This window comes from Macrotis lagotis, chromosome 1 (genome assembly GCF_037893015.1).
Source record: "Macrotis lagotis isolate mMagLag1 chromosome 1, bilby.v1.9.chrom.fasta, whole genome shotgun sequence".
Classification (NCBI taxonomy): Eukaryota; Metazoa; Chordata; class Mammalia; order Peramelemorphia; family Peramelidae; genus Macrotis; species Macrotis lagotis.
In genome coordinates this window covers 725,489,068-725,509,928 of record NC_133658.1, presented here as the reverse complement: position 1 = coordinate 725,509,928, position 20,861 = coordinate 725,489,068, and the positions used below count along the sequence as shown (strand labels likewise).

Genomic DNA, 20,861 nt, shown 5'->3' with positions numbered 1-20,861 from the left:
TGAACCTATTGTTCACTCCTGGTAAGCATACAAGTTTATTGACTAGATTAGGGGGGTTTTGTTGTTCTTTTTATTGTTTTTTTTTTGTGGGGTTTTTTGTGTATGTCACAATGGGTTTAAGTGACTTGCCCAAGATCACACAGCTAGTAAGTATCAAGTGTCTGAGGTCAAATTTGAACTCAAGTCCTCCTGACTCCAGGACCCATGCTCTATCAACAGTACCACCTAACTGTCCCAGTTAGATTAGTTTTAATTGGAAAACCTACAGCAACTTCATGGTGCTCTCCTTCACTGTGGCCACTCCAGAAAAATGTGTCCAGTTCTGACTCAAGTAAACTGATCTTCATTTGTCAGCCTTGTAATCACTCAGGGTTGCTTTTTGGATATGATACCTGCTTAGTTCTCTCACAACGAGAGCTGTTCATCTTTCAGTTCTGTTGGATCTTGCATTGTCCATGAGTGTGAGCACATTGCATGTACTGATGGTGAGTAGAATCAATTCTGAAAAAGTTATTGTACATTTTTTTGTGTCTGTTTGAATTGTAGGAGGGGATCCCCACCTGCTATGGTAATCAGACCAAGGTTGGGAAAGCAGTTTTTAGGGCCCCTTGACTTGGGCCTTTCCTCACACCAGGAGGTGATCAGTGTGATTCTTAAAAGACAGTTCAGGGGTGGCTAGGTGGCACAGTGGATAAAGCACCGGCCCTGGAGTCAGGAATACCTGGGTTCAAATCCGGTCTCAGACACTTAATAATTACCTAGCTGTGTGGCCTTGGGCAAGCCACTTAACCCTATTTGCCTTGCAAAAGCCTTAAAAAAAAAGACAGTTCAAATACCCAAGGGCTGCAGAATCTCACTGTTGCTTACAGTAAGAAGATGATCCAGTGGTCTGGGTAGCATAAAGGAATATGACTGTAACTCCCTGTGTATCTGCAGGGAAGTACCATAGGATTTTGAGATAGGTAAAAATGGTAAAATGATATGGGTGATGTCTTTTGATTCATGTGTAAATTGGATTTAAGTGAGACAGAGTTGCAGGAAGTTGTTGACCTCATTCTCTCTTCCAGTGTCTTCATGGTCTAGTGGCAAGGCAGAATTGAGATGCACTGGATGACCTTGGTGTCTCATAGGTCTAATCAAATTCTGAATACTCCACAATGCCCCTTCTAACTGACTTATGGCTGTTGGGACAAATTGTTCCAACCTGCCCATTCCACCAGTGGAAGACTTTACATGTTTGGGGTAGGCACCCTGCTAATTCACTGACAGGTTTGAGACCCCTCAGTTACTCTCAATCTGGTTTAGCCCATCTGCCAAAATGGATTACTCAGGTTTGGCTATTTACTGGGCATGCTTCAGCTTCTTGGAGCCATAGGTGAGAGTTAGAGGGATAAGTGGACATAAAAGGTAGGAAAGCAATACTAAAAAGGCTAGTCAAGACCTCCTACCAGAGGTGTTAGTCTTCCCTGAACATGCTCTACACTCCCAAATATAATCAACTATGTTTCTAATATCACTCTGAATGACAATTAAGGCAAGTGTTTGCCAACAGGCATGTAAGTTACTTTGAATTTCCTCATTATAGTCAAACCAGTTAAATTATTTCAGTTCAATTTTTTTTTTTTTTTTTTAGGTTTTTGCAAGGCAATGGGGTTAAGTGGCTTGCCCAAGGCCACACAGCTAGGTAATTATTAAGTGTCTGAGGTCAGATTTGAACTCAGGTACTCCTGACTCCAGGGCCGGTGCTCTATCCACTGCGCCACCTAGCTGCCCCCAGTTCAACTTTCTGAATGAAATTATTATAATCAGTGTCTATAAACTTTCTTCCATCAATATCTTTTTATTATCAATAATTTGTTTGAGAGGTTATATTTGGATTTGTTTTAATTTAGTGCTCTATCTTTTTCTGTCTTATTCTGTCTTCTTAATTCATACTAATTTTAATCTCAATTTAGTAAGTTACTGGTTTGACTGTATAGTCAGGTGATTCATGAAAGATTCCCACATTAGTAATGAGTCATTTCCTGGAGGGGAGAACAGGTTTAATTACCTTTGGGAAATTATAGAGCTCCTTTATTGATGTCAAACTTTTTCCTGAAACAAAACCTATATTTTTGACACCAACATTTTACCAATGTTGTTGTAGGGCTATAAATCTTGAAAAATCTCCAAAGCATTAATAATGAGAAGTATTTTGAAGAGCACACTGCCACACATAACAAATAAGAAACTCCTGAAAAGAATTAGATTAAAAGATACCATTAGAGAGATATTTGATTAAAAACAAACAAATAAACAAGATGGTCACAATCTAAAATCTGGGAGAAACTGGATGTGGTCAAACAGGAGATGGAAAGATTAACCATCATGGATGACATTTGGATGTCAGGGAACTAAATGTATGAGGAGTGATTTTAATTCAGAAGATCATTACATAAAATATTATGGGCAAGAATTCCTTAGCTCTCATAGTCAATAAAAGTATGAGAAAATTAGTACTGGGGTATAATCTTAAAAATGATCGAATGATATATATCAATTTGAATCCAAGGCAAATAGTTCAACATTTCAGTAATACAAGTCAGTCTATACACCAATCACTGATGCCAAAGAAGCCAGTTAATCATTTCTTTGAAGACTACAACATCTTCTGGAAATAATATTTTAATAAATAATCCCATAGGGATTTAGAATGTTAAACTAGGAAATCAAAAGATAATTGGAATAGCAGGAAAATTTGGCCTTGGAGTACAGTATGAAACAAGGCATAGACTAATTGAGTTTTGTCAAAATAACTTGCTCGTTAAAGCAAACATTCTTTTTTCAACAACCTAAAAAGGTGTATATGGACAGAGTCAAGATATAAATCAGATTGATTATATACTTTGTAGTCAAGGGTGGAGAAGTTTTGTAGAGTCAATGAAAACAAGACTTGGAGTTAAGTGTAGGACAGGTCATGACCTTCTTAGTGTAAAATCTAGACTTAAATTGAACAAAATACCAAATAGGTATGATCTACATAACATCCCTTATCAATATGAAGTGGAGGTAATGAATAGATTTAAGTGATTAGATCTGATAGAGTGCCTGAAATACTATGGACAAAGGTTCACAATATTATATAGAAGGAGCAGCAAAAAACATTTCACAGAAATGAAGAAAAAGAAGAGCAAAAAAAAACCCAAGACTGTCTGAGGAGACTTTCCAAATAGTTGAAGAAAAAAGGAAAATGAAAGTGAAAGGAGAAAGGGAAAGATATACCCAAATGAATGCAAAATTCCAGAGAATAGCAAGGAAATATAAGGTTTTTCTTAAACAAGCAATGCAAATACATACAGGAAAACAACAGAATGGGAAAGACAAGATCTTTCATTTTTCATCATTTTCATTTATTTATTTATTTATCTATCTATCTATCTATTTATTTATTTATTTTATTGCACATCACTCCTTTATTATAGTGAACAACAAAAAGGGGAAGGGGGAAGAGATTAGTACAGTAAATGTTAAAACTGAAGACACAGGTGACTGGACATGAGGTGGAAGGCAATGGGACACTGAGACATTTCAACATAATCTAGGGGCATTTCACTTCCACAGAACAGAGCAGGGGTTATAAAATACACAGTGGTATGTATTTTTTTACCCTTTAGAAATCAAGGAACTCTCCTCTGATGCTGCTTGAGATGTCTGATGATGACCAAGTGGGACAGTTTAATTTCAAAAGTAATAACTAGTCTGAAAAGGGCTTTTTGTGAAAGAAAATGCAAAGAGTAAACATTAAGACATGATCAACCTCCCAGATTAAATTTTCTTGAATTAGGGAGGGTAAACAAGACTTTAATGATTCGTTAAATGACCACCTGGGTTATAGGTAGCTTCCTACAACAGCCTGAGAGGACTGCCCTACTGGCACAATTGGCTCATAGGAATAACTGGAACAACTGCTTCTTTCAACTCCCCAAATTGGTCATTTCTTACTCTGTCCCCATCCCTAACCAGATCCTTAATGAGCCAAACGACCCAGGAGGCATTTTGACTAAAGTAGTTGAAGGGAGGGGCAACAGGAGAGAAAGGAATTGATCTGAAATAGGGAGGAAGAAAATGAGAAAAGGAACCATCGGTCCCCTACCTGCAGCTATGTATTGTGATCCCTAAAGCGATGGTCAGTGTGTGGAACAGGCAGGGGAGAGATGAGTGGTGGAGAGAGTGAGAAGGAAAGCACCTGGCTCCTGCTGCACGGACAGCCTGCTTTCACTTCTTGGCCTTGCCCTGGGCTGCCACAGCCTCCATGGCTTTGCCAACGGTCTCCTCATCTCCAAGGAACTGCATCGGTTTGATGGGGTTCAGATTCTTGTCTAACTCATACACGATGGGAATGCCAGTGGGTGGATTCAGCTCCCTGAGTGCTTCTTCAGACAGACTCTCAAGATGCTTGCCAATCCCTCAAAGACTATTGCCATGGGCTGCATCAGCACCCGGCTTCCTTCCTCGATCTGAGGGACAATTTCCTCTTTCCAGAAGGGTAGAGCCGGAGCAATGGTGTCTTTCAAGCTGTCCCAGGAGGGCAGCTGAGCCTCAGTAAGATCTGCACAGCCACGGTCCTGGCAGATGTTGCTGTAGTCGGGGTGGTCAGCCTCCATTGGAGGTGGAGGGATGTCAAGGACCACTGCCAGATCTTCACCTGGGCCTCACCTGCTTAGCCGCTGCCCCTGCTTTGTAGAGGCCGGTCAGACCCCATAGGGCCGCTCATTGAGGCACCGAGTCCTCACAACCGGCAACCGCATCTGGTCAATGGCATCTAGTATTGTCCAAAGGGTACGAATTGCTCTCTTCTGGACAGCAGTGAAGCAGATATCAAATTCATCACCAGCATCTCTCAGCACCTGGCTGCTGCGCTTGGCCTCCTCGTGCCCGGCGGGGCTCAGGTCCGTGTCGTACCAGCCGCTGAAGTGGTCTCCAGGTTCCAGGCGCTCTCTCCGTGCCAGATCAGCACCAGCTTGTAGGCGGGCATGGTGGGCAGAGGCGCAGGGCACGGGGCGCGGGGCAAAGGACAGACACTGGCAGGCAGGCAGGCGCGCCAAGACAAGATCTTTAATAAAAAATTAGACATAGCAAGGGAAAGTTTCAAGTGAAAACTGGGCGTAATAAAAAATAAAAATTGTATGGTTTTAACAGAAGCAGAAGAAACTAAGAAGAGGTGGCAAGAATACACAAAAGAACTAAACAAGAAAGCTCTTAACATTACTTACTCCGTGGTGTGGTTATTAATCTAGAGTTAGACATCCGGGACAGTGAAGTCAAGTGGGTTTTAGGAAGCATTGCTAACTAGTAAAGGCTGGTAGAGGTGATGGAATTTCAGCAAAGCTATTTAAAACTCTAAAAGATGATACTGTTAAATTGCTACACTCAATATACCAGCAAATTTGGAAAGCACTGGATTGAAAAAGATCAGTTTACATATCAATCAGGACAGTGCCAAGGAATGTTTAAGTTGCTGAAAAATTATGTTTATTTCACATGTCAGAAAGTTTATGCTTAATATTCTGCGAACTAGGCTCTAGAAATAGTGAAATGAGAATTACCAGAAGAGTAGGCTGGTTTTTAAAGAGGCAGAGGAATTAGAGACCAAATTGCCAACATTCCCTGGATTATGGAAAAAAGCAAGGGAGCTCCAGAAAAACATCCACTTCTGCTTCATTAATTTCACTTATGTCTGTGTGCATTTTAACAAAATGTGACAAGTCCCCCAAGAGTTGGGAGTACAAGATCATATTACTTGTCTTCTAAGGAACCTGTATGTGGGCCAAAAAACAATAGTTAGAGCCACACCTAGAACAACAACTGATTGGTTAAGATTGGAAAAAGGAATATGACATGGCTGTATATTATCACCTTATTTCTTTAACTTATATGCAAAGCACTTCATGCAGAATGTCAGACTGGATGAATCAAAAGTTGGAATTAAGATTGCCAAGAAAAATAAGAATAATCTGAGATATGCAGATGATATCTTTCTGGTGATAGAAAGTGAAGAGGAATTAAGAAGCTTCTTTGTGGAAGAGGAGAACATAAAAGCTGGCTTGAAGTTTAACATAAAAACACTCAAAGATCTTGGCAACTGGTCCTATCACTTCCTGACAAATAGAAGGAGAAGAAATAGTAGAAGTAGTGTCAGATTTTATATGCTTGGGCTCAAAAGACGCTGCAGACAGCAACTGCAGCCCTGAAATTAAAAGATACTTTCTCGGGGCGGCTAGGTGGTGCAGTGAATAGAGCACCGGCCTTGGAGTCAGGAGTACCTGGGTTCAAATCTGACCTCAGACACTTAATAATTACCTAGCCGTGTGGCCTTGGGCAAGCCACTTAACCCCATTGCCTTGAAAAATCTTTTAAAAAAAGACACTTTCTCCTTGGAAAAAAAGTTATGGGAAATCTGAGCAGCACACTAAAAAAAGGCAGAGAAATATCCTGTTGACAAAGGGCCATATAGCTTAAGCTATGTTTTTTCCCCAGTAGCAATTTTTGATGGAGGGTTAAACCATAATGAAAATATAGACTCTATGTTTTTAAATTGTGGTACTGAAGAATATTTTTGAGAATCTCTTGGACAGCAAGGAGACCAAATCAGTCAATACTTGAAGAAAATACTTTAGTTATTTACTGGAAGATCAAATTCTGAAACTGAGTTTAAATACTTTGGCCATATAATGAGAAGATGGGAATCTTTGGAAAAGATCCTGTTGCTGGAAAACAATGAAAGCAAAAGAAAAAGAGGACAGCAGAGGATTAGATGGATGGATAGCATCATGAAAATAATGAATATGAAATCAGACAGATGTCAAGAGATGCATGATAGAAGGATCTGGTTTGCTATGGTTCATGGGATCACTGTACAAGCTGGACACAATTGAATGACTGAAAGACATATATTTGAGACTCATTTCTTGAATTTCTTCTTTATGAATTTTTGCAGCCTTCAACTCAGAATATTCTTCTGCTCTACACTTTCAATGGCATTATGTTTGGGAAATGTACATTGGCATTATTCTTCCATTCTCTTCTTTTTTAAAGATGATAATAGAATATAAAGTTACCAAGCAAATAAAGTCTTAATCAGCCTTAGTTAATTAAATTCCACTTCTAGTCAGGAGTCTGATATTTCTACATTTTACGTTGTGGTCCACAAATCTCATTCTTGGACAGCATACTCTAAGCCAACTGTTTACTTCCCAGATCATTTTTAAAAATTCTTTATCTTTTGCTTTTAAATGGGCAGCTGTGAAGAAAACATTACTTGTATCCCTGTGATTTTTAAATTTAAATTTCATAAATTCTAGGGGTGCTGTTCCTTCTAATTCTTTGTAACAAATGGATGATAACTACTCACTTTTAATGCTTCACAAAGGCATTAATGAGTCTGACTGAAGAAACAGCATTCCTCCATGCCTGAAATACTCCCTTTCCTCATTTCTGCCTCTTGGCTGCCTCAGCTAAATTCCCACCTTCTGCAAGATGCTTTTTCTAGTCCTTAGTGGTTTTCTAGCCTTAGTAGTTTCCCTAAGATTATCTCTAATTGGTCCTGTGGGTATCTTGTTTGTACATTTGTTTGCTTATTGTTTCCCCTCTTCATACAGTGAGTGAGTCCTTTGAGATTAGGAACTTTATTTTTTGGTCTTTCTTTGTATCCCTAGTGCTTAGTATAATGTCAAGAACAGTGGAGCTGCTTAATAAATGCTAATTTGATTGATAAAAAAATTTAATTAGAAATATAGTAATTGTCTACTTTGTGCAGAATGTTGTGCTGTATTGGGGAATACAAAGATGAAATCAGAAATAGGACCTAAAAGGACCTTTCACTCTAATGGGGGAAATGAACTTTATTTGTTGGGTAAAAGGAAGCCATCAGAGGTTTTTAAATTGGGAGTGATAACACCAGAGCTGAGTTTTAGGAAGATTTATATGGAAGAAGCAGGCAGAATGGTGGGATGGAGTGACCAGAGATTGGAGCAAAACAGCTAATTAGGAATAAATTGGGAGAAATATTAAGAACCTGAACCAGGGAGGTGATGGTGGAAATGGAGAGAAGGGGGTGCATATGAGAAATATTACAAAGGTAGAAATAATGGATTTAGTGGCAGAATTTGGTAGGGGCAAGGGAAAGGAAAGAGTAAAGAGTAAAGGATTCTGTGGTTTTCAACTTTGAATGCTGGTAGTAGAGTGTTTGCATGAATAAAAATAGAGCCCTTAAGCATGGTATACTCTTCAGTGACAGTCCAGCCCACTATTGCCAACTAGCTCCCAAAGACTTAGTCTCTGTTACCTATTAACAACACCCTTATCTCTCCTAGTTCTATCTTTGATCCCTCTTTGGGTTACTACAGTTGATTATTAAGCTTGGCAAGTTTGCTGTCTGGCTGTGAGTATTGCTCAATCAAGTTATTTTTCAAAATCTGTCCAGGAGCAAACTTCTCCCAGCCCCAAATCATCTTTGTCTGCCAGAACTCTTGTACAGATTGAACTAAATATTTATTTTCTTCCCTAATATGTAAGGATTGCTGTTGCTGTACTCCCCCCCCCCCATCCTCATTTTCCTTTCCTTCTCAGGCAACCAGTTATTGCCTAGAATTCTCCTTTGGTGTCCTATTAGTACAGGGGTGGGGAACATTTTTTCTGCCAAGGGTCATTTGGATAGTTAGAACATCATTCATAGACCTTATAAAATTATCAACTTAAAAATTAATCTGCTATATTTGGTTAAACATTTAATAAATTCACCCCTACAAAGCTCCTAGATTTATTGAATTTTGAGTCCTGCCTGCAGTTACTTTGGTAGTGTCAGACTAAAGATTTTGCTGGTCTTATATAGCTTCAGGTGGACATTCCTAGTCCCTGTGCTAGTGTCATTATGGGCTCCTCTCTTCCATCCAAGGTACTGTGCAGTCAGATTAGCTCTTTTAGAGATATCAAGGTACAATGGAATGGGCTCTGGGGCTCAAATCCTAGATCTTCCACTTAGTTGCCATATGATCATGGGCAAGTAATTTAACCTCACTCCATCTCTTCCTTTTCATTCATGAAAAGTGATTTTTATAACAGATGACTTCTTTTTTTATTTGATATTTTATTTTTCCAAATACATGTTATGAAAGTTTTTTCAACATTCATCCATGATACTGAGGGCAAGACTCTATTGCTTTGCCAATACTCAATTCTGGATTGCTTCCCAGGGCAAAGAAGTGCCCTAGAACTTTCAGCTGCAGTGGACGGAGATACCTTGCCACAGTTCTAGGGCCAAAAAAAAGAAGATACTTGTGGTCACTCATAGACCAGAGCACATGCCATGAGAGTGATAAACACCTCTCTTTTAGACCATATCGCCTTGGTAGAACTGAAAATTTACAGGTCTCTAGAAGTATCTATGAAAACAAATGTATAAAGTCCTTGAAGTGTGGTACAATACATACTCCACTCTGGAAGTAGAGCCCCACTTTAACAAAAGTCAAGAAATAGACTGGAAAAATGAACAAACAACAGAAAAAAATTTTGACGATAGAATTTACTGTGGTGATAAGGACAATCAAAACACACACTCAGAAGACAGCAAAGTCAAAACTCAGATATCTAAAGCCTCAAAGATAAATATGAATGGCTCTCAAGTCATAGAAGAGCTCAGAAAGAATTTTGAAAGTCAAGTAATAGAAGTAGAAGAAAAATTGGGAAGAGAAATGAGAGTGATGCAAGAAAACCACAAAAAATGAGCCAATAGCAAGGTAAAAGAGATACAAAAAAATACTGGAGAAAAATAATACCTTAAAAAACCAAATAGACCAAATTGTAAAAGAGGTACAAAAAGTCTAAGAGGAGAGGAATGCCTTGAAAATCAAATTGACCAAATGGAAAATTGGACAATGAAAGTTCACACAAAATTGACCAAATGGAAAAAAGGCACAAAAATTCATTGGAGAAAAAAACTCTTTAAAAAGTAGAATTGGCCAAATGAAAAAAGAGGTACAAAGCTCACTGAAGAAAATAATTCCTTAAAAATTAGAATTGAGTAAAACAAAGTTAATGACTTCATAAGAAATCAAGAAACAATGAATCAATATCAAAAGAATAAAAAAAAAAGATGACCACATGAAATATCTCATCGGAAAACAATTGATCTTGGAAATAGATCTAGAAAAGATCATTTAAAAATTATTGGACTATCTGAAAGCTATGACCAAAAAAAAGACATTGGGGAAGAATTCAATAGGTATGTGAGGGAGAGATCCAATATCATAACACTGTAACACCAAACTGTCTCTTGGCTTTGCCTACTCCGTTATTATCTGTTAAAATTTTTTTCTTCTATCATATTCTCAGTGATTCATCTCCAACTGCTTATGTTTAGGTTCATTTACTACTAGTCTTTCCACACCATTGATTTTCCTGACATCACTAACTAGCTCTTGGAATTCTAGGTAGTTTTTTGCCCTTCTTAGGAACTGTTCCACTGGTAAGGATCTTGGAGGGAACATGTTATTTTTTTCTTTCTTTTTCTGAACCTTAAAGCATCTTCTTCTCCTGAGACAAGGATGATCTGCTGAGGAAGAAGACAAAAACTAAGGAACAGCCAGAGAGGTAGAAGGAAAATGACAGAAGAAAGTGAGCCAGGGTAAAATTTATTAGAATAGTGAGAATCTGTGCAATTAGATTTATGTAAAATATTAGATAAGAGGGAGGGTAATTAAGTATTTAAAGATAGGAAGTTAGCATTCTTGGGACTCTAGTCAACTTCAGAGCCTCAAAAGTGGCATTTTCAAAAGAATTTAAGAGAATACTAAAATATGCATAACCTCACTAGTCATTTAAATTTATTTTGTAAAATTATAGTAAAAAAATACTATCATGAAAATCATATAATATGTCACTTATTGCTCTGGGTCTCAATTTCTTCTTTTGTAAAATGTAGAGGTTGGATTAAGTAATCTCTAAGGACCTTTCCAACTCTTATGAAAAAATTGCTTAGATTTTCCATTATGAAGACTTATGAATATTAAAAATTAATCTCAAATATTTGGAAACTGGAAGAAATAAGAGTTTTAGGGAACAAAAATTATTTAAATCATTTAAACTTATTAAATTATTTAAACTTTTTTTCACAACCTATGTAGAAAAACTTCTAAATTAAAAAACATAGATACAAATAAGTATGAATACTTTTACATAAAATATTTCTTTATTTAAATCTTTTTTGTATTAGGGGAATGTAACAATGCTTTCTTTTCTAAATTTTAGGGCATTAAAAAATTCTAACTTTCTTATCAATTAGTTGCCTTACTCTTACCACTTTATTTATTTTTGTTTATTATCCCAATTGTTCTACCTTCCTTATCAGTTCCAACATTAATCCTATTTGTTGTTTTGACTCTAGGACCCAAATTAATGAACAGTCATGTAAATCAGACTTTCATATACCAGGTCTTTTACCATTTCTCCAATACAGTGATTCTTAACTTGGAACTTAACTTGAACATTTTTTTTGATAGATGCATTTCAATATATTGTTTTCTTTGGTGTTTCTATGTATTTTGTTTTATGCATTTAAAAACACAAGTCTGAGAAGAATTCTGAGAATGACTTCACCAGACTGCAAGTTCATGATACAAAAATAAAGATAAAATATAAATATAAACCATTCTCTTTTTACCTTCCTCTGATGCCTCATTATGACCTGGAGATGATACTGAGATTTTGAAGACTGTGGAAGGGGAGAACAAGCTTTAGCATGGCCCAACAATCTGAAGAGATGCCTTCCACAGACCAAGTACCTACCTAACTGGATGTCAATCATCCAAGCTAAGCTTGCAGAGGTTCATTGCCAGTTGTTTGACCACCAGTTGATGAATACTTTGGCCATAGTAACATATGAAACCAAACTACTAAATGGTGAAGGATTGCAGTCATTGTCAGTGGAATCTTGAGTGAAATCCTAGGCCTGCTGATATATTAGAACATATATGCATATTTATTTTTACCTAGACTTGTAGGAGACAGCCAGTTTTGTCATGCTACCTTTGTCTTTCCCTCAACATTAGAAAGGTTAATATGTACTAAACAGGCCTTGGCAATTATTACACATTTTTTTTTGCTAGATTTTTCTAGTAGAGGCAGGAAAAATGAAGTTAAGCAGAATCTATGTGTTCACTTTGAAACTTAAGGAATAGGGGCAGCTAGGTGGCTCAGTGGATAGAGCACCCAACCCTGGAGTCAGGAGTACCTGAGTTGAAATCCGGCCTCAGACATTTAATAATTACCTAGCTGTGTGGCCCTGGACAAGCCACTTAAACCTATTTGCCTTGCAAAAACCTAAAAAAAAGAAGAAACTAAAGGAATAAAAACAACTTTTCGATATCATCGAAATGGGAGAAATGGCAAATGTTGGAATGGATGTGGAAAAATTGGTACACTAATACACTGTTGATGGAACTGATCCAACCATTTTGGGAAACAATCTGGAATTATTCCCAAAGAGTTATAAAACTATTATATACCTTTGACTCAGCAATACCACTATTGGGTCTGTTTAACAAGGTGATTAAGGAAAAAAGGAAAAGAACCTATATGTTCTAACAGATATTTATAGCAATTCTCTTTGTGGTAGAATGAAGTGGAAATTGAGAGAAATATCCCTCAATTGGGGAATGGTCAGCCAAGTTGTGGTATATGGAATACTACAGTACTATAAGAAATAATGAGCTGATTGATTTTAGAAAAACCTGGAAAGACTTGAGTGAAATAATGAAAAGTGAAGTGGGTAGAACCAAGAAAACATTGTATACAGTAACAGCAATATTGTTCAAGGACCAACTGTGAATGACTAAATTATTTTGAGTATTACATATACTTAAATCAATTGGAAAGGGCTCAGGAAGAAAGATGTGAAAGAACTTAATAGAAGTATGCATTATATGGTTTTATATATGTATGTGTGAGTAACTGGGTTTAATAGTGGTCTTCTCTAGTGAACGGTGGAGAAGGAGGGAAGGAAGCAATTTGGGATTTAAACTGTAACAAAAACGAATAAATAAATGAAACAAGAAACAGCTTAATCTTCTGTGGCTCTCTAGCTGTCAAAGATGATAGTAACTCTGTTTCTTCTGAACTCAGTGGTGGCTTTATATTATGTTTTATATGAGGAAGAGGAGGAGGAGGAGGAGGAGAAGAGATGAAAGAAGAGGAGGAAGAAGGGGGAGGAAAAGAGGGAGAAAGAAAAGAAGAAGGAAGGGGAGGAAGAAAAAATTGACTACTTAGGAAGGGAAGAAGTAGTTAAAAGAAGAACTATTTATAGAACAATTATTATCTGCCAGACTTTACAAATATTATTATCTCCTTTGATTCTCAAATAACTTCAAGATAGAACTGTTATTTCCATTTTAAAGTTTAGGAAATTGAGGCATACAGAGGTTAACTGGACTTGCCTGGGCTCCCATAGCTAATAAATGAGTATTTGAGGTCAGATTTGAACTGCTTTAAGATACATCAAAATGAAATGGGAGAAATTTTTGCTCATTTAAGAAAATGTCTATGCCTCTAATATTTGAGTAGTGCCATATTTATATCCCTTAATTTGGGAACCAAAGGATCTGAGTTCATAATTATGATTAGATGAATTGATAGCCTGTCTAGATAAACTATGTAGCTCTTATCATGGATTATCTTCAGATTTTTCCATTTAAATTTAGACCTTATTATCATTAGGGCCAAGGCACTTTGCAATAGGGCAAAATTTTTAAATTTTGGAAAAAAGATATTTTTCAATGGCTACCAAAGTCTGGATTTTTAAGATATAGAAATCCAGATAAGAGAAGTGCCTTGCATGTTTCTTATTTATTTTTATTTTTTAAAAAATTTATTCATTTAAGACAATGGGTTTAAGTGACTTCTCCTAGGTCACACAGCTAGGTAATCATTAAGTGTCTGAGACCAAATTTGAATTCAGGTCCTCCTGACTCCAGGGCTGGTGCTCTATCCACTGCACCACCTAGCTGCCCCCTGGCTTGTACATTTCTTAAAAATTATCTTAGAATACATAACATAAAGAATTTGTTTTTATCTAGGCAGCTAGGTAATACAGGGAATAGGGTGGTGGACCTTGATGTCGGAAGATAATCAACAATAAGACTTACACAATTTACTTAGATGATCTTTAAATTCATTTAATCATAATTAGGTACCCAGATGGGTTGGTTACCCTTTCTTATACAGGCTACTCATATATTGGTGGTATAGATATTTCCTTACATTAACAAAAATTTCTCCCATTTCAATTTGACAGATCTAAAAGCAGTATCTTTTCCTCCCACTCTATAATCTGCATCAGAGCTCTATGAGGAAAAAATATATGAAAGTTGAGATTCAATGTGATGGTTTATTTTCCCCTTTAATAATCTATTAGAAATTCCTTGATGTTTGGCAGAGCTTTGCAGAACTCCAATGTCATTTCTAATTTTAAAATATTCTGTAAAAATACATTATGCATCTGATGGATTACTTACAAAAAAGAAAAGCCTAATAGTCTTTTTCATATCAGCTATCATTGAGACGAAAATGAGAAATATAGCTACTGCCTTTGGGAATCACAGTTATAAAATTTTTACTCAATTTAGGGTTCTTTTAAAAGCTAACCAAAAGTTATTCATAAGATGTATATTTTCCCTTCAAAAAGGGTATGCAAACATTTTTCTGCTGCAAGGCCAAGAAAGTATAATTTGTGGATGCATCACAATGGAAAAATACTTCTCACAGCATTCCTGCAGCATTAAGGGAAATGCATGCACTGGTAATCTACAAGGGACAATTCTCCAGAAAAGCAATTTCCCTCTGACATGCAGTTTTTTATTACTTTCCTTTATAAGTGCAGTACTGATGTCCCTGGAGAAAACCACAGCTGATTTTCAACAGCCCTATAAAATTCAACAGAACCTTTACTGCACATTAGAAACTGCTATCAGGCTGACCATGACTTTTGGAATCAGGGTGGAGTAGAAGGTCAAACCAAGACACTTGAACTCTATGAGAATTTTTTTTTAAGTTTTAAAGAAATGATGAGGCAAAGGAAAATGTAAAGTTTTGAGTAGTGTGCAATTTGCATTTCTTGAGAAGAGTAAGTTCACAGGATAATAGTTTCATATTTAGTTGTTCTAATGATTTATTGTCATTTTGGATACTTATGTTTAAAATGATTAAAGATCATAGTTGCCACAAAATGCTTTTTTAAAAATTAACTTTTGCTTTTTATTTTGACTCACTATAAATTAATTTTAATTGTTTAATTTAGTATAGCACTGAGTGTTCCATTAGTTGGAGTTTTATCTACTTTTCTCTATCATTGGGGCTTGTTGTGAAGACAACAAGCATGGGGCTTTCTCTTTAGAACTGAGTTTAGATGAAACCATATTTAGAGGTACTGACAGAATTTGCACTGCTTTCAGCTATAGAAACAACAGAGTTTAGCATCTAGCTAATAAAAGAATTGTCAAAAATAGAAATCTATCAGATGGCATGCTAGAGTGAACTCTTCCCTTGTGGTACCCTGACCCTCCTAGCTTTTCCCACCCGCACTTCCACTCAGTGACCTCTAGTGCCCTTCAGGCAGGCCAGCCCTGTGATAGTGTCCTACCACTCTTCCATTTCTCCACTGTCCTCCTGCTTCTCCCCTCCATGCCAATCTAAAGAAACAGTTTGTACAGATTGTTACATGCATGGTTTGAGATTCTTGTCCTATGCACCAAAATGCCTCATTATAACTCTGTTAATGTGTTTATTTTGCTCATTAGCACAAATTTCCAATAAGTTACAAAAGCTTAACATTGCATTAAGACTTTCAGCATACCTTGCCTCATTACTGTATACCTGGGAATCATTAAATATTAATAGTATAATTTTTCAGTTGACAATTGAATAAGCTTGTATTTGTGCCAAAGAATCAAGTTTTATATTCAAATATCTGTATATATACACACACATATATTTCTTTCTCCAAAGTTTATTGATTTTGACTCTTAAGACTTGCTCATTCCATTGAAAAAAACCATGGCTGCTTTATTATTTCAAATGACACATTTCTATTAATATGTTATTTCTGTTGTTGAGTAGTTATGTGCATGTGTGTGTGTGTGTATTATAATTTTGTAGTTGAAAGGTACTGTATAAACTTATTTGTTTTTTTTTTCTTTTCATGTTAAGATGACCTTAGAGATTAGAAGTATGTGTTTGTTTGTGGCAATTATGTATGTAAAAGACAAATGTTCACAAGGAAAAAAATCCTATGTCTCTATTCAGTGTTTTTTTAAACCATTTTTGACTCATTCTTTTCTGTTATCATTCATTGTTCTACTTAGTGTTTTTTAAACCATATTCACCTCATCTTTTCTGTTATCATTCATTGTTCTACTTAGTGTTTTTTAAACCATATTCACCTCATCTTTTCTGTTATAATTCATTGTTCTGCTTAATGAATTATCTATGTTTACTGAATTTTCTAGGACTTTCCAGTTAAAACTCATGTTTTTCTTTATTCTTCTTAGGTAGATACAACTCCTTCCCAGTTTAATGATCCAAATGTTTATGTCTGGGATATCCATCAGAGCAAAAAACTTATTAAAGTTGATGGGGTTGTGACTTCAAAAAGGAAGCCTAATTGTGTGGATTTTGCTGCCATCAGACTCCAGATTTCTCTGCTTCAGGAAATACATATAACTCATTTTTACTTCTCACTGAAATGGGCCCAGATTCTTCCTTTGGGGAACCAATCTCAAGTCAATTATACAATCTTACATTACTATCGCTGTTTTGTGAGTGAACTTGTCCGTGTCAACATAACACCTGTTGTCGCATTATGGCAACCAAGCCCTGAGCATCAAGGTCTTCCCCGTCTTTTAGTCAGATATGGAGCCTGGGAAAACCCCCTAATTGTTCATTCTTTTGAAGAATATGCCAGACTGTGTTTTAAAGAACTTGGCCAGTTTGTTAAGTTTTGGATTACAATAAATGAGCCTCATATACAGAATATGACATATAATGCAGGACATAATCTCTTAAAAGCCCATGCACAAGCTTGGCATTTGTATGATCAACATTTTAGAAAATCTCAGAAAGGTAAAATATCAATAGCCTTACAGGCTGATTGGGTAGAGCCAGCCTGTCCTTTCTCAGAAAAAGATAAAGAAGTAGCTGAGAGAGTTTTGGAATTTGACATTGGCTGGCTTGCAGAACCCATTTTTGGCTCTGGGGACTATCCACATGTTATGAGAGAATGGCTGAACCAAAGAAACAATTTCTTTTTGCCATATTTCACTGAAAGTGAAAAGAAGTTAATCCAGGGATCATTTGATTTTCTTGCTTTAAGTCATTACACCACTATCCTTGTGGATTGGGAAAAAGAGGATCCAATGAAATATAATGAGTATCTGGAAGTACAAGAAATGACAGATAGCACATGGCTAAATTCACCAAATAGGGTGGCTGTAGTACCCTGGGGATTACGCAAGGTGCTTAACTGGTTTAAGTCCAAGTATGGTGACATCCCTGTGTACATAATGGCTAATGGAATTGATGATGATCCACATGTGATGCAAGACAAGATGAGGATGTATTATATACAGAATTATGTCAATGAAGCATTAAAAGGTAAGAGTTTCATAATACAATGTAATAGCAGATTTTTTAAATGTTATAAGTGTATAGTATTCTATTGATATGTACATATTAAAATTCTCAAATCCTAAAAATATGATCAATATATAGATGTTCTTATCATCTCTAAAGTGAAGGCAGTCAGCCCCTTAAGAAAATACTGACCAATTTCCTGTGACTTCCATTTGTATCCAGCAGATGATTCCAATGTTTCTCAACATTTGAATCTTGGTTGTAGTTCAGTCAATTCTTTTCTTTTATGTCCAACTCTGTGTAACCTTCATTTGAAATTTTCCTGGCAAATATATTGAAGTCATTTTCTTCTCCAGCTCATTTTTACAGATGATAAAACTGAGGCAAACAGGGTTAAATTACTTGTCCATGGACACATGACTAGTAAATTCTGGGGCCACATTTGAACTCAGAAAGATGAATCTTTTTGACTATAGACCTGGCACTCTATCCACTGCTCCACCTAACAAGTTAGAAGTGGAAGGGCACATATCTCACTCCAGGGATTATGCAAATGTTCTCTTTAAGCCATGGAGGCAATCATTAGTTTTCAAGGCTTTGCCAGGACAAGTTTTGGCAGATTTTTTTGTTTAACTATACAGGAAAGTATTAGAGTCATCTGTCTGGTGACAGGTTATGTTAATTTCCTGAGGATCAGTTAAGCTAATTTAGAGAAGTATCTTGTTAGACTGGCCTCTGGATTATTAATTCATAGGTAATAGGGATCCGTGAAAGAATGAGGAATAAAAAGCAGGTCTTAGTCCTATGTGACTTTTCACTTTCATAGACATGAGGGCAAAGAAGTAGATAAGGAATCCTATTTCCAGTCAAGGCTAGGGCCTTTTCCATGCACTCATTTGGAGAATCATTGAAATGGTAAAAGAAAAGCTGATGACATTCCATGTTTGCATGAGGGAAGGAATTGGAATGAAAGCTTTGAAGAGGAGAAACATTCTTTTTTTATTTTTTTGAGACAAGTTTCAAATTCTCCCTGAGACTATGAGGACAGAGAGAGAAAAAAAGACTTTGGAAGCTATATGACATGTAGGGGAAGCTGACTTCTCACTATGTCTTTGCTTTTCTTCCCCCCCCCCCTTTTTTCCCTTTATTGTTTGTTTTGATCTCAATTATTGACTCCTTTTTAACCATCCCCTTCCTTATTCCTCACTGGTTTCCCTCTTGGGTTTGGTGAATTTCTACACTAAACAATGGGGGTACATGGGTTTAACTCCTTTATCTTTTTCAGATAGGAATAAGGTTCATCTCATGCCTATTTTCTCCACCTTTACTTCATCTTTGTAAATTCATCATCTACTTCAGTTTTGAGAAGTAATAAATTCTTTTTTTCTTTCTTTTTTTCCCAACTTTTAAAAAATTTTTTTATTCTCATTTTGTACAAATGTTTTTTTACATTAATAAAATATTCTTGTTTACAAGTAAACAAAATACCCCTCCCCCCATGAATATAGATAGACTTGCTTAGGCAAAAAAAGTAAAGGGGAGAGAAAAAAATTAAAATAAAAAATAGTAATAATTGTAGGTATGGCCAGGTGGCGCAATGGACGAAGCACCAGCCCTGGAACCATGAGCACCCGAGTCCACATCCAGCCTCGTAAACCCAATAATCACCCAGCCATGTGACATGCAAGCCACCCAGTCCCCAATGCCCTGCAAAAACCAAAAAGAAGAAAAAAAAAGACTCAAAATAAAATAAAATAGTAATAATAGTAGGGGTGAGAAGTAATAAATTCTACTCAATTGTTCTCCTTTCTATAGTAGTATTTTCTTTTTAGCCTCACTTCCCTATCCTCTCTTAAAACCTGCAGAACAGAACTTCCATCTATAGGTCTTCTATATTTCTTATTTAATTCCCTCAATTGTCTTTGACTATGTTAAATGTTTTGTTTTTGTTTTTGCAAGACAATGGGGTTAAGTGACTTGCCCAAGGCCACACAGCTAGGTAATTATTAAGTGTCTGAGGTCATATTTGAACTCAGGTCCTCCTGACTCCAGGGCCCATCCACTGTGCCACCTTGCTGTCCCCCTCAATACTCTTTGAACATATTGATGCTCTAAAGGGATACTTGTTTCTTTCTTCCCTGGTAGAATATTTGCACTATGTGATAATATAGCCACTTCCCTGGGGATTTCTCAGAGGAACTCTTTACTTTTGCTTCTTCCAAACGTCAAGTCAGAAATCTGGCTATAGTTTTCTCTGACTGTTGAATGGTAGCACTGAAAGGATCCAGGTTTGTTTGCCTACTCTGACACTGAATTTGCTGGCATTTCTTTACTATTGCCTATGGGCTTCTAGCTGACTTTTTGTATAATTCAAATTGCTAAAATTTACCTAAATTTACCTTCCCAAGAAAGTTTTTCTTGACTTTGAAAAATATTGAAAGCCTTTTATTCCATTAAAGGTCCATTTTCCACCCCAAACTCAATTTTCAGATAAGCCTGCATCTTTTATCTTATGGAATGTTATATTCCAAGACTTCCTCTTCTTTTTACAAGAAGTTGCCATGTCTCATGTGATCATGATAGTGGTTCCTTGGCACTTGAACTCTTTCTGTCTGTCTATGCAGCAATTTTTTTTTGAAGTAGAAACTTTGGATTTTAGTTATGACATTCCTGGAACTTTCTTTTAGGTAGTAATTATAGGGAATCCTTTCTAGCTTTACTTTGATTTCTAGTAGATAAATCCGAGCAGTTTTCTTTTGTGGTTTTTAAAAGTACAGTGTTATTTATTATTTTTTTATATCATGTTTGTCAAAATATCCAGTGATTTTAGAATTACCTTTCTTTGGTCTATTTTCCATGTCATTAAAAATCAAGTATCTTACTATTTCTTAATTTTTCACTCTTTTGATTTCTCTCTAATATTTATTTCTATCATTAAATAGATGGTTTTTATTTGGTTCTATTCTATTTTCAAGGAATCCATTAGTTGGATAAAGCTTACCACCTTTTTTCTAAGTGATTTACCATCTTTTCAATCTTTTTTTCTTCAGAGCTATTATTTTATTTTTTTAAAGTCTCATTTCTTCTAGATATTTATGTTGTCGTTGTGGACAACCCATTCTTTATTTTGAGTCTGCTTTGATTTGTTACCAAAATGCTTCCTATTCCTAGGCTTAGCCTCTAAGGCCACAATAATTTTTTTTCTT

General features: G+C 36.3%; 1 protein-coding gene and 1 pseudogene across 1 annotated transcript in view; one reads left to right on the top strand and one right to left on the bottom strand.

The window, feature by feature from the left end:
- Window positions 1-20,861, top strand: part of KL (klotho) — a 67,483-nt gene that overhangs the window by 34,025 nt on the left and 12,597 nt on the right. Inside the window, exon 4 of the mRNA XM_074216058.1 lies at window positions 16,575-17,676. Within this exon, the coding sequence (XP_074072159.1) occupies window positions 16,575-17,676 (1,102 nt within the window). The remainder of the gene's footprint in view (window positions 1-16,574; window positions 17,677-20,861) is intronic.
- LOC141507916 (phosphoglycerate mutase 1-like) lies at window positions 4,255-5,014 on the bottom strand (annotated as a pseudogene).